General features: G+C 42.8%; 1 protein-coding gene across 1 annotated transcript in view; it reads right to left on the reverse strand.

Annotated features, from left to right (window-relative positions):
• SELENOI (selenoprotein I) overlaps nucleotides 1-10,965 on the reverse strand; it is a 48,069-nt gene extending 37,104 nt beyond the window's left edge. The window contains exon 1 of the mRNA XM_006080850.4: nucleotides 10,772-10,965. Coding sequence (XP_006080912.2) covers nucleotides 10,772-10,828 — 57 coding nt within the window. The 5' untranslated portion in view covers nucleotides 10,829-10,965. The remainder of the gene's footprint in view (nucleotides 1-10,771) is intronic.
• Between the last annotated feature and the right edge of the window lie 2,866 nt (nucleotides 10,966-13,831).

Raw genomic sequence — 13,831 nt, forward strand, 5'->3', positions numbered from 1 at the left:
GAGGTGGCAACAATACACAGAAGAACTACATAAAAAAGATCTTCATGACCCAGATAACCACGATGGTGTGATCACTCACCTAGGACCAGACATCCTGGAGTGCGAAGTCAAGTGGAACAAAGCTAGTGGAGGTGATGGAATTCCAGCTGAGCTATTGCAAATCCTGAAAGATGATGCTGTGAAAGTGCTGCACTCAATTTGCTAGCAAATTTGGAAAACTCAGCAGTGGCCACAGGACTGGAAAAGGTCAGTTTTCATTCCAATCCAAAAGAAAGGCAATGCCAAAGAATGCTCAAACTATCGCACCACTGCACTCATCCCACACGGTATTAAAGTAATGCTGAAAATTCTCCAAGCCAGGCTTCAGCAATACGTGATCTGTGAACTTCCAGATGTTCAAGCTGGTTTTAGAAAAGGCAGAGGAACCAGAGATCAAATTGCCAACAACCGCTGCATCATCGAAAAAGCAAGAGAGTTCCAGAAAAACATCTACTTCTGCTTTATTGACTATGCCAAAGCCTTTGACTGTGTGGATCACAACAAACTGTGGAAAATTCTCAAAGAGATGGGAATACCAGACCGCCTGATCTGCCTCCAGAGAAATCTGTGTGCAGGTCAAGAAGCAACAGTTAGAACTGGACATGGAACAGACTGGTTCCAAATCGGGAAAGGAATACGTCAAGGCTGTATATTGTCACCCTGCTTATTTAACTCATATGCAGAGTACATCATGAGAAATGCTGGGCTGAATGAAGCACAAGCTGGAATCAAGATTGCCGGGAGAAATATCAATAACCTCAGATATGCAGATAATACCATCCTTAATGGCAGAAAGCAAAGGAGAACTAAAGAGCCTTTTGATGAAAGTGAAAGAGTTTAAGTTGGCTTAAAATTCAACATTTAGAAAACTAAGATCATGGCATCTGGTCCCATCACTTCATGGCAAATAGATAGGAAAACAATGGAAACAGTGAGAGACTTTATTTTGGCGGTGCTCCAAAATCACTGCTGATGGTGACTGCAGCCACGAAATTAAGACGCTTGCTCCATGGAAGAAAAGCTATGATCAACTCAGATAGTACATTAAAAAGCAGAGCTATTACTTCGCCAACAAAGGTCTGTCTATTCAAAGCTATGGTTTTTCCAGTAGTAATGTATGGATGTGAAAGTTGGAATGTAAAGAAAGCTGAGCACCAAAGAATTGATGCTTTTGAACTGCAGTGTTGGAGAAGACTCTTGAGAGTCCCTTGGACTGCAAGGAGATCCAACCAGTCAATTCTAAAGGAAATCAGTCCTGAATAGTCATTGGAAGGACTGATGTTGAAGCTGAAACTCCAGTACTTTGGCCACCTGATGCAAAGAACTGACTCACTGGAAAAGACCCTGGTGCTGGGAAAGATTGAAGGCGGGAGAAGGGGATGACAGAGGATGAGATGGTTGGATGGCATCACCAACTTGATGGACATGAATTTGAGTAAGCTCCAGGAGTTGGTGATGGACAGGGAAGCCTGGTGTGCTGCAATCTATGGCGTTTCAAAGAGTTGGACACATCTGAACGACTGAACTGAACTGAAACATCTTTGAATGTTTGCACATATGGATGAATAAATACAAACTACTCTGCATGTTTACTTAAGTGGCAATATACAATGACTCCATCAGTGATGAGAGAAACAATTTACCTCTGGAAACTAGTTCACAGCAACTTGTCACTTCACAAGGGAAGTTGCTCTTACTCTCCCCCTATTAATAATACCATGTCTCCATTTGTATGTATACAGTCTCCAAAGTACAATTATACCTGTTCTCTTATTTGATATTATAAGATAAATAAGGTAGATTATTCCACCCTATTTTACAGATGAAGAAACTATAAAATTCAGGGATTAACAGCTAATAAGCAGGAAGGCCTAAACTATAAATCCTTTATGAGTCATCTTGGAACATTTTTGTGAAATGGATCACTTTGTTTTAAACCAGACTATCATCTCCTGGCCCAAACACAATCATGGGCTACTTATTGATAGATCCAATATACTGAAATTGTTATTAACATAATGTCCACCCTCCAATACACCTTTTTCTGTCTTCCAGTTGGTGGCAGACATATTCTAAGGTAATTAATCCCCAATGAGTCAAACTCTTTATACAAATTAATACAAAAAATCAATCCCTTCCCCTTCATTGTTAATTCACTCTCTTGATGGTGGAACCTGTGACCTGCTTCTCATTGACAGAATACAGTGAAGGTGACTGATGTCACTGCTTTGATTGTGAGAATATTATAATTTCTTTTTTTTTTGGCCACGCTGAGAGGCATTTGGGATCTTAGTTCCCTGACCAGGGATGGAATCCAGACCCTCTGCGTTGGGAGTGCAGTGTCTTAACCACTGGACCACCAAGGAAGTCCCAAGAAAACATTATACGCGATGGTGATGAGATGCCATTTTCATAATATAATTCATTACCTAGGACTCCATTTTAACAGTTTGAAGAAGAGTTTCCTGTTGACCTTACAGAAGCAAACAGCAATGACATGAAGTGCCTATGGTGACGGCCATGTGGCCAGAAAAGTGGGAACTTCTAGGAGCCAAGAGCCTTGGCCCAACAATTAGAAAGAACTAAATTCAGCCAACAACCACATGAGCCTGGACGAGGATCCCGAACTCCAGATGAGAACACAGCGCCAATGATGCTTGCATGGCAGGCTGGTGACACATAAGCAAAGAAGCCAAGTCACTGGTGCCCTGACTCACAGAAAAGCGGGAGCCAATAAATGTGTGTTGTTTTATACCACCCAATCGGTGATAATTTGTTACCCAGCAATAGAAAACTCATACCCAATACTGAAAGCACTACACCATCCTCTTTTCTAGTATAAGAGATACCCTGAGGCCCCTATCCACAAAATCAAGACTACCTGATGCTTGAGAGCTAACTTATGAACATTACAGTAATACAGCTTCTTACTTCTTTACATTCATTTCTTGGTTTATTAACTGCTCTTCAATACAATGGAATATTCCTTTGATGAGGTGCTTCTCAAAATGTAGCTGCCAAACTGAGTGCAAAATCTTGCACCCTTCCCTTAATACACAGAATCTGACAGCCTGGAGGTGGAGCCAGCAATCTGTCTTTTAACAAACACTCCAGGTGATTCTGAAACACTCTCAAGTCTGAGGACCACTGCTCTGGTGAAAACAAACATGAATGCCACTTCTGCCAATTCCTCAGCTGAAGGACAAGCCACATCATCAGCTTAGTGCTCAGAATACTGGAGTGGGTAGCCGTTCCCTTCTCCAGTGGATCTTTCCAACCCAGGGATAGAACCCAAGTCTCCCACATTGCAGGCAAATTCTTTATCAGCTGAGCCATCAGAGAAGCCCCAGAATACTGGAGTGGGGTAGCCTATGCCTTCTCCAGGGGATCTTCCCAACCCAGGAATTGAACCCGGATCTTCTGCACTGCAGGCAGATTCTTTACCAGCTGAGCTACCAGGGAAGCCCTAACCTCCTGATAGCGACTTCAAATACTGCACTGTAAGCAAAGACAAGGTATAATGAAATTCAGCAGGTATTCACTAAATGCAAGGCACTGTCCTAGTAATAATCTACTAAGAAAGAAAAACACCAAATCTAACTGAAAATGAAAAAAGGGGAGGCATTATATTAACCCTAGGACAGAAATTTAAAGTTTCTAAAAGTACTTTTCATGGATCACAACCTTGTTGTGGCGAAGGGGCTTGTGTACCTCAATGAAGGTATGAGCCACGCCGTCCAAGGCCACCCAAGACAGACAGGCCATAGAGGAGGCTCTGACAAAATGTGTCATGCAAGGATGGTCACAATGACAGATAGAAATGGCAAGGACCTAACAGAAGCAGAAGAGACTAGGAAGATGTGAAAAGATCACACAGAAAAACTGTACAAAAAAGGTATTAATGACTCGGATAACCACAATGGTATGGTCACTCACCTAGCACCAGACATCCTAGACTGTGAAGTCAAGTGGCTCTTAGGAAGAATTACAAAGCTAGTGGAGGTGACAGAATTCCAGCCAAGCTATTTCAAATCCTAAAAGATAAAGATGTTAAAGTGCTGCACTCAATATCTCAGCAAATTTAGAAAACTCAGCAGTGGCCACAGACTGGAAAAGGTCAGTTTTCACTCCAATTCCAAAGAAGTGTAATACCAAAAAATGTTCAAACTACTGAACAACTGTACTCATTTCACATGCTAGCAAAGTAATGCTCAAAATCCTTCAAGCTAGGCTTCAGCAGTACGTGAACCGAGAACTTCCAGATGTATGAGCTATATTTAGAAAAGGCAGAGGAACCAGAGGTCAAACTACCAATAATTGCTGGATCATAGAGAAAGCAAGAAAATTCCAGATAAAACATCTAGTTCTGCTTCACTGACTACATTAAAGCCTTTGACTGGGTAGATTACAACAAACTGTGGAAAATTCTTAAAGAGCTGGGAATACCAGACCGCCTTACCTGCCTCCAGAGAAACCTGTATGCAGGTCAAGAGGCAACAGTTAGAACCGGACATGGAACAACGGACTGGTTCCAAATTGGGAAAGGAATATGTCAGGGCTGTATATTGTCACTCTGCTTATTTAACTTCTATGCAGAGTACACCATCTCTGCATCCTGTCCGAAATCACAAGCTGGAATCAAGATTGCTGGAAGAAATATCAACAACCTCAGATACGCAGATGACACCACCGTAATGGCAGAAAGTGAAGAAGAACTAAAGAGCCTCTTGCTGAAGGTGAAACAGGAAAGTGAAAAAGCTGGCTTAAAATTCAACATTCCAAAAACTAAGATCATGGCATCCAGTCCCTTCATTTCATGGCAAACAGCTGGGGAAAAAGTGAAAACAGTGATAGACTTCTTGGGCTCCAAAATCACTGCAGACGGTGACTGTAGCCAGGAATTTAAAAGACGCTTGCTCCTCAGAAGGAAAGCTGTGACAAATCTAGACAATGTATTAAAAAGCAGAGACATTACTTTGTTGACAAAGGACCATACAGTCAAAGCTATGGTTTTTCAAGTAGTCGTGTACAGATGTGAGAATTGGACCATAAAAAAGGCTGATCATCGAAGAACTGATGCTTTCCAATTGTGCTGGAGAAGACTGTTGAGAGTTCCTTGGACTGCAAGATCAAACCAGTCGATCCTAAAAGAAATCAACCCTGAATATTCATTGGAAAGACTGATGCTGAAGCTGAAGCTCCAGTACTTTGGTCATCTGATGTGAAGATCCGACTCAATAGAAAAGATCCTGTTGCTGGGAAATATTGAAGGCAAAAGAAGAGGGCGACAGAGGCTGAGATGGTTGGATGGCATCACTGACTCAATGGACATGCTGCTGCTGCAGCTTCAGTCATGTCCAACTCTGTGCGACCCCAGAGACAGCAGCCCACCAGGCTCCCCCACAATGGACGAGTTTGAGCAAACTTGGGGAGATAGTGGAGGACAGGGAAGTCTGGAGTGCTGCAGTCCATGGGGTTACAAGAGTCGCAAGACAATTAAGACAATTAAAACGACTTAATAACTGAACAACAAAAGTACTTTTTATCAATACAAGACTTTAAGAACTGCACCCACAAAGAACATGACTCATTGGGCAAAGAGATGCCATTTCCATGAATATTGTCATTTACATCTGCTGACGAGTCAGACAGGTGGTGAGAGAAGACTGGAGAAGAATTAGAGCAGTGAGACAAGAACAAGCAGGTCGCAATGACCTTGCTTGATGACCACGTTTCCTTGCTAGACTTTATCCATAATAAACAAGAGATGAGGAGATAAGACAGAAGGAGGGACTGTCTAGTGAAGGAAGCTGAAATCCTTGCTGAGGACTCTGGATATCAAACACATGAAAAACATGTGGGAGGCACTACGGATGCTCAAGGAGGAGACTGGTGTTTGAAAAAATTTACTTACTCTTCCTTAGCTAAAACATCTTTCCTCTTGGTATAATCTTCTGGCACGGGAGTACATGTATATATGCTATATGCCAATTAGTGTTTACAAGCAGAGAAGTACAAATGCCAAGGGCAAGGAAGTAAACTTACCTAACTGCATTTATTAACTGTATCTGTTTGCTTCTTTGCCCATATGCCACCTAACTGAGTTCCCTGAAGGCAGGAATTCTAGCCTAGCTTAATTTTCCAGTTGCAATGCCGTGTCTGAGCCAGAGCAGGCCCTCAATAAATGTTTACTGGACAAACAAAACTAAACTGCATGCACCAGTAAGGGTGCAGGCCAGATTCCAGTTCTTTAGCACAACCATCAAGATGTAGGAAGCCTTTCTTTTCCACCTGAATTCACAATTATCAAAGTTCCTTCAAATGGGCTATTGTTTACAGCCAAGTTAATTAATTACAATGATAGCAGAAACCAATTCATAAAATTATAGTCTTGATACCAAACAAGATATTTCACAGAACACTTTTTCTCTGAAGCAAAATGATACAATTTGAAACTAGCTGCTACACTATCAATTAAAACTAAGCTTCCTTAGGTCAGATTAGGTAAACCACAATAGAAGTTTCACCCTTAGATAAGTGGAAACATTCTTCAACTCAAGATAGGGTAGGAAGAGAGCAGGAAAGATAAGCCTGCCTCTGCTGCTGCTGCTAAGTCGCTTCAGTCGTGTCCGACTCTGTGCGACCCCATAGACGGCAGCCCACAAGGCTCCCCCGTCCCTGGGATTCTCCAGGCAAGGACACTGGAGTGGGTTGCCATTTCCTCCAATTCATGAAAGTGAAAAGTAAAAGTGAAGTCGCTCAGTCGTATCCGACTCTTAGCGACCCCATGGACTGCAGCCCACCAGGCTCCTCCGTCCATGCAATTTTCCAGGCAAGAGTACTGGAGTGGGGTGCCATTGCCTTCTCCAAGATAAGCCTGGTGACAGTGAAATCCCTCAACATAACTGTTTAAAGGTACATTAATAAGCAACCGAGAACAATGGGGATTTATTTTCACATTCAAAATATGAAAGTATCCTTCCAGTTTCCTGGAAATGCACAGCTCCATTTTACCATACTTCCAAATGGTTTTTATTCTTGTACATTTTCATTCCTTCAATAAATATCTGTCAAATGCCTACACTGTTCATGTGCTAGACCTTGGTCATGTGCAACAAGAGAGCTGTAGGATTTGCCCTCCCAGAGCTCATATCCCAACAAAGAGGGTGGACACTCAACAAATTATGCAACTGTTTAATAAGGCTGGGGAGACATAACAAGGAACACAAGTGTTAAAAGAGCATGTAACACTGAATTCATCCCATGCTTCCTTCTGCCCTCAAAATCAACTGCCTTAACACTTTCTTACTACTGAAACCTAATTACTACTCTACGTGTGCACCCCTTTCAGGAATTATTCTGAATAACTGCCAGGTTTTCAACTGTAGCTCTCAGATGTACCTCTGGGGAAGATAAATTAAACTGGTTCAAAAGTAATTCTTCCACCAGCTGCTTTGATAATATAAATTTTTCTCTACATCTCTTTGCTTTAATATACAGAGTCACGTCAAGGAATAAAAATCTCTCTTTTGAGTGTTTTGAGTCTTCACCCATTTATGGGATGATCTTCTTCAAAAGCTGTTTTAATTCAATAAGCATTTACAAAAAGCCCACATAATGGAATATGTGATCTTCAGGAAGAAAAGGTCTCCAGGTATAATTTACATTCCAGGAAAACAGACCACACAGATTTTTTTGCCCTCTGGAGTCGTATTTTTTAATATGAACACAGTACTGAGTAAAGAACCTTCTGCTAGAAGAAGTTTATAAATTTGTGCCATGCACTCCTCACACCCACTTTTTTAAAGTAAGTCTCATTATAACTAAAAGAAGATCAACAAACTATGTTTTAGTGAACATTAGATGTTTGCTAAATTGACCTTTGCTTTCCAGAATGATAGGAAATCTGCTATCGGGGACAGGAAGTGAGTCAGATAACGGAAGGGGGAAAAATAGGAACGGAAAAATCACACTAAAATTTCCTATAAACTAGGAAATATAAATCTAGGAAAGACTGCTTATTTAAAAGAAAAAAAAATTAGATTCCCTATCACAGACACTGTTGCAAATAAAACAGTTATTCGGTTGGCGCTTACCAGAAAGCCAGATCCTAGAATGGAAGAAAAAAATTTTTATGTCAATATTTACAGTGCAAAAGAGATAACAGAAAGGGGAAAACAAGAGGTATCTGGGCTAATAACCTTCTTCAGTGAAAGCCTTGCACTGGGTTAAATTTCGACTTAAAATTTTCAGACTAGTCAGCATCTCAGTTCAAAACAGTATGGCATAATATTGCTCAAAAGCAGAGGAATGCACTATGTCCCTTACAGTTATTCCAGTTTGACAAGATCCACTGTGATTTTTCTGTTACTCATTCCACAAATGTTTACTGGATGCCTATGCACAGAAGTAATGGGGAGACACCTAAAGAACTAATCTCATAGAGGAGCAGAGGGTGCTATAAGAGCATACTTGAGAGGTATGAGATATTTAAGGAATGCTTCTCTGAGGAAGTAACATTCAAATTAAGTAGTGAAGATGAGAGACCTCCCTGGTGGTCCAGTGGTTAGGACTGCAATGCAGTGGTTAGGCTGCAATGCAGGGGATGAGGGATCAGGGACCTCAGTTCCCACATGCTGAGGAGCAACTAAGCCCTGAAACTGGAGATCCTACATACCACAACTAAGACCCAATGCAGCCAAATAAATGAATAAATAAATGTTTTTTAAAAAGATGTGAAGATAAACATAAATGGCGAACTACATTCCTGGCAGACATAACATTACTTGGAAGATCTGAAAAAAAGGAAATGGGAGAGATGGCAACTGATGCTGGCAAGAATAGAGAGACAGAGCCATGACATGAAGCTGATGACACAGACAAGGGCCAGGTCATAGAGCCATGCAGATCATGTTCTAGATTTGAGGACTTCATTCCAAGAGCAAAGGGAAGACAGTGTAGGATTATAAGCAAAGGAGTGATGTGACCAGATACACACTTTTAAAAAAAGATCATTATGAAGCAGAGAAAAAGGACTGAAAGGGCAAAAGTGGATGTTAGTAAGCAATCAAATCAAGCAGTATTTAACTGTAAACCAAAGTATTAAATAAATATTCATGAACTCATATGCATGTAAGTAAATCACTGAATAAATATACATTGGGGAGAAACGTAACTCTTCCATGCAGAAGTCCAAATAAAATTACGTCAATATTCTGCCCTCAAGGAGGTGAAGTATAACTCTCCACCCCTTAAATTAGGTCTGGATAGCGACTTTCTTCCAAAGAGATTAACTTTACAAGGAGAAACCTGACAAACACTACCTCAGCAAGGGAATCAAAGTCATCAACAGTGATTAAGTCGCGATGATGACATGTACTCTTAGGACAATGAGAAAGGCACTTCAACCCCATAATCCTGTCTAATCATGAGAAAAACATCAGACAAATCCCAGTTGAGGGGCATTCTACAAAATGCCTGACTGGAACACCTCAAAACTATCAAGGTTATCAAAAACAAGACTGAGAAACCATCATAGCCAAGAGGAGGCAACTAAATGACAACTAAATGTTATTATGGATGAGAGCCCAGAACAGAAAAAGAACATTGGGTGAAAACTAAGTATGAACTTCAGTTAATAACACTGTGTAAGTATCAGTTCATTTTAATTGTGACAAATGTACCATAAGATGTTAATAACTGGGAAAATCGGATGTGGGGTATATGGGAACTCTGTACTACCGTCACAATTTTTCTGCAAATCTGTTCTAAAAACCATTCTAAAATTAAAAGATTAAAGTATATGTGGGGAGAGTGGTAGTGGAGCCATCTTTCTCGTTTAGGCTAAAATGATGGAACTACAGGACCTGGTGATTCACCGGGCTCGTGGGTGGGGTAAAGTAATCAGTAGTGAAAGCGGCACAGGTAGCAAGGATGAAAGGTTACTGCCCAGATTTCGGGCTTGGACGACTGACTGAAGTCATTCGCTCATTAAGGGAGCAGTGGAGAAGAACGTTACCTGAAGTAAAGATAACGACCAGAAGGTCCTGGAGGCCCATAATGTACCAGGCGCTTTCCAATGCTCATTTTGCAAGGTAAAAACTAGTATTTAGCCCAACGCCAAATAAATTAGATTTGGGTATCAGATCTGCTATCAGGTTTACATGAGCTCCAAAGCCCGCGCGCTCTTTTCACTACACAGTTCCAGGTTCTGCCCGTGCACATGTACCGGCACTGGCCGCCCAGGCGCCTCTTTTCTGGGCGTGGAAGCGGGTGCATCTGCAGTACGGCCCCAGTAAGTCACTCCCCTTCCCCGGGCCTCATCTGCCAAGAGATTCTCTCCATCGCCGAAATTGAATGCAAGAGAGGCGGGTAAAACCTTCATTAAAATAAAGACAAGACACCACAGAAGAGAACTGCATCACCTCTCTCAAGGAACTAAAAATAATAATAACGAAGTAAAGAAGCCAAGGGAATTCTCCGGCTCCACTCTCGTGGAGCGGTCCCCTAAGGAAAAAGCAATCCCCCGGGAGGGGGCCCAGTCGGAGCGGCGGGCCTAGGATGCTCCCACGCTCCCCGACCCCAAATCCCACTCGGCAGGACCCCTGGAGAAAGTGCCGCCAGTCTGCCCGGAGCCACGCGGCACAAGGTGACACAAACCACGCCGGCCTCTCAGGCGCCTAGGAGAGGCCGGGACCAGCAGGGCAAGGGGCGTCCGCGGGGCCCGCGCTACCTTGTACTTATCAAAGCCAGCCAGCTGCTCCGGGCTCACGTATTCGTAACTTGCCATGACGACCCGAACACGAGCGCCCAGTCGGCAGCGACTCTCCACGACGAGATAGGAAACCAGGAGCACTACACCGGCTGGGCAGGACTGGGAGGACCCGGGAGGGCAAAGAAGATACAAGAGCCACGCTCCGCCCACCGCGCACGCGTACCCGCCCCCGCCACTTCCACCGCCTCTCAGCGCGCAAGCGCAATCCTCACTTCTCCCCGCCCACCGAGGGAGGGGTGCTAGCAGGCTCACGCGGGGGGCCCCCCCGTCACCGTCTCAACCAATCAACATGGACCTGGGACCACTAAGTCCCACCTTCTATGCCTCCTCGTCGCTTTATTCGCTAACGTCAAAATTGGTGAGTTGAGGTAAGGCAAGAGGGGAGGTGAAAGGTAATTTCCCAGGAGGCCTTGCTCTTCGTCCCTGGGGAATGCCGGTGGTACGGTGGCGTCTGTGCGTGGGTTGAGATTTGCGGGTACAGTTTTAGTCTCGGGGGACAAGGTAGAATGGTTGTGTGCTAATCAGTTCAGGAGTTCCTCAGAAAAGAGGACTTAGTCCTCCTAAGTCGTAAAGTAAAAGCAGAAAAAGCATCTGTGCCCAGCCCGCTTCCAGCTCGTAGCGCGGTATGCTGCACGCAGTGACTTAATGACTGTGACTTGCTGTAGAGAAGCCGGTGAGAGGCTGTTTGCAGTAGGTAAAGGGGCGTGAAAGGGCGTTGGAGACAAGCCCCTTGGGTCAGCGTTGTTTGTGAATTTTGAGCACAAACTCCGCTCTATTCCAAATGATGGTTGCTAGCGTCTTCCAAGCAGAGGCGTTGGCTTCTGAGTCTCTTGTTGTTTAGCCGCTAAGTCGCGTCCCACAATTTTTGCAACCCCGTGGACTGTAGCTCGCCAGGACCCTCTGTGCATGGGATTTCCCAGGCAAGGATACCGGAGCAGGTTACTATTTCCTTCTCCAGGGGATCTTCCAGACCAGGGACTGACCCCGAGTCTCCTGCATTGCGGGCTTCCCAGGTGGCGCTAGTGGTAAAGAACTAGCCTGCCAATGCTGATGGACATAAGAGACGATTTCAATCCCTGGGTCGGAAAGATTCCCTGAAGGAGGGTACGTCAACCCACTCCAGTATTCTTGCCTGGAGAATCCCAGGGACAGAGTAGCCAAGAGTCGGACACGACTGAAGCGACTTGGCAGGCATGCCCGCATTGCAGCCAGATTCTTTACCACTGAGCCACTTGGGGATCCTTAAATGCGTTTGCAAGAAGTTAGTTTATGTAACTGAAACCAATTGTAGAAAAAAATGAGATCAATAGCTAGTGTGTATCAGTCTAGTAAATAATAGTAGTAGTTGATTGTGCTATTACTAATATTAATTATTAATTATCCTTCCATGTGGGGAATTTTACATAGCTTATCACCAACCTCTGTCACAACACTGAGACGGAAGACACTTTCCCCACTTTGCAGGCTAGGAAACCAAAATTCAGATGACCTAACCTGCGCAGGATCACTTAATTACACAGCTTGGAAATGGTCGACTCAACAAGGAATGTGGTCTTTGGTATGGAAAACCTTCACCTAAGGGAATCTCTCAATCTCTCTGGGACTCTGAAGCAAGGACAATTATTTTGAGATCTCATGTTCTTTACATTCATTCATTCAACAAATACTCATTGAGGACTCATATATATCAAGCATTTTATTGTTTCTGCATATGTCTTACCTTCTAGACTTTAAGATTCTTATGAAGTAATAGGTGTAAAACTATCATCATACTTGGTGCATGGTACATGATCAATAAAATTGGTTGTTCTTCTTCCTCACTTGCCCTAAGGGGAGGAATTATATCTTAATAAAACCTAGTTTTCCACATGTTCCATAGACTGTTGTCATTGAGTCACTAAGTCGTGTCTGACTGCGACCTGGTGGGCTCTAACTCACCAGGCTCCGCTGTCCATGGCATTTTCCAGGCAAGAATGCTGGAATGGGTTGCCGTTTCCTTCTCTAGGGGATCTTTCGAGACCAGAGATCGAACCCATGTCTCCTGGCATTGGCAGGCAGATCCTTTATCACTGAGCTACCAGGGAAGTCCCATAGCCTAGCAGCCTGCAAATAATACATGATCAATACATTTTGTTCCATGAATGAGCAAAGATCTCTGATATGCTGTGAAGTGCCCAGCTTTGAAAAGTACATTGGAAATGTGAATCTTCCTTTAAGAAGGAAATCGGCATAATTTTCATAATGAAAATTATGAAACCACCTCCTTGGATGTAAAAGTATTTTCCTTCTGCCAGTAGGGTATTTAAATTCCCTCTGTGTACTGATAAGAAAACTGAATCAGGGTTTTAGACAATCAGACTGAAGCTATTCTCCCAAGTAATACACTACAGATTTTTCCTGTTCTGTGTTTCTTTTAATCCATATGAAGAGGAAAAAAACCTTATTTAAACTTCATACTTTGAAAGATATTTAATTGTGAAAAACCATAAAATGTGACTTGAGTACATGAACCTAATAGTTAATAAACTGTACTTATTGTGAACCACTTCAGATGTAAGCAAACTCAAAGTAACATTTCTAATTTTGTAAAATTTTTCCTAACTCTGATATTTTTTTCAAAAGCGATGTTTTAAAAAGAGCAGATTTTAATTTTGGAAAGCAGCTTCAATTTGCGGCCTCTCTTCTGCAGAAGGAGGGGCTTCCCTGGTAGTTAAGTGGTAAAGAATCCACCTGCAGTGCAGGAGTCTCGGGTTTGATCCCTTGGTCCAGAAGATCCCTGGAGAAGGAAACAGGAACTCATTCCAGTATTCTTGCCTGGGAAATCCCATGGACAGAGGAGCCTGGCATAGCCTACAGTCCATGGTGTCGCAAAGAGTCAGACATGACTTAGCAAATAAACAACAACAACAAACAACTTCTGCAGAATGCTATAACAAATTTGAATCCGTTATGAATCAGTCTGAGAATTTCTAAACTGAAACACAACACAGAACTTTGTTTATACTTTGACATCTGTTG

This window comes from Bubalus bubalis, chromosome 12 (assembly GCF_019923935.1).
Source record: "Bubalus bubalis isolate 160015118507 breed Murrah chromosome 12, NDDB_SH_1, whole genome shotgun sequence".
NCBI classification, from domain to species: domain Eukaryota; kingdom Metazoa; phylum Chordata; class Mammalia; order Artiodactyla; family Bovidae; genus Bubalus; species Bubalus bubalis.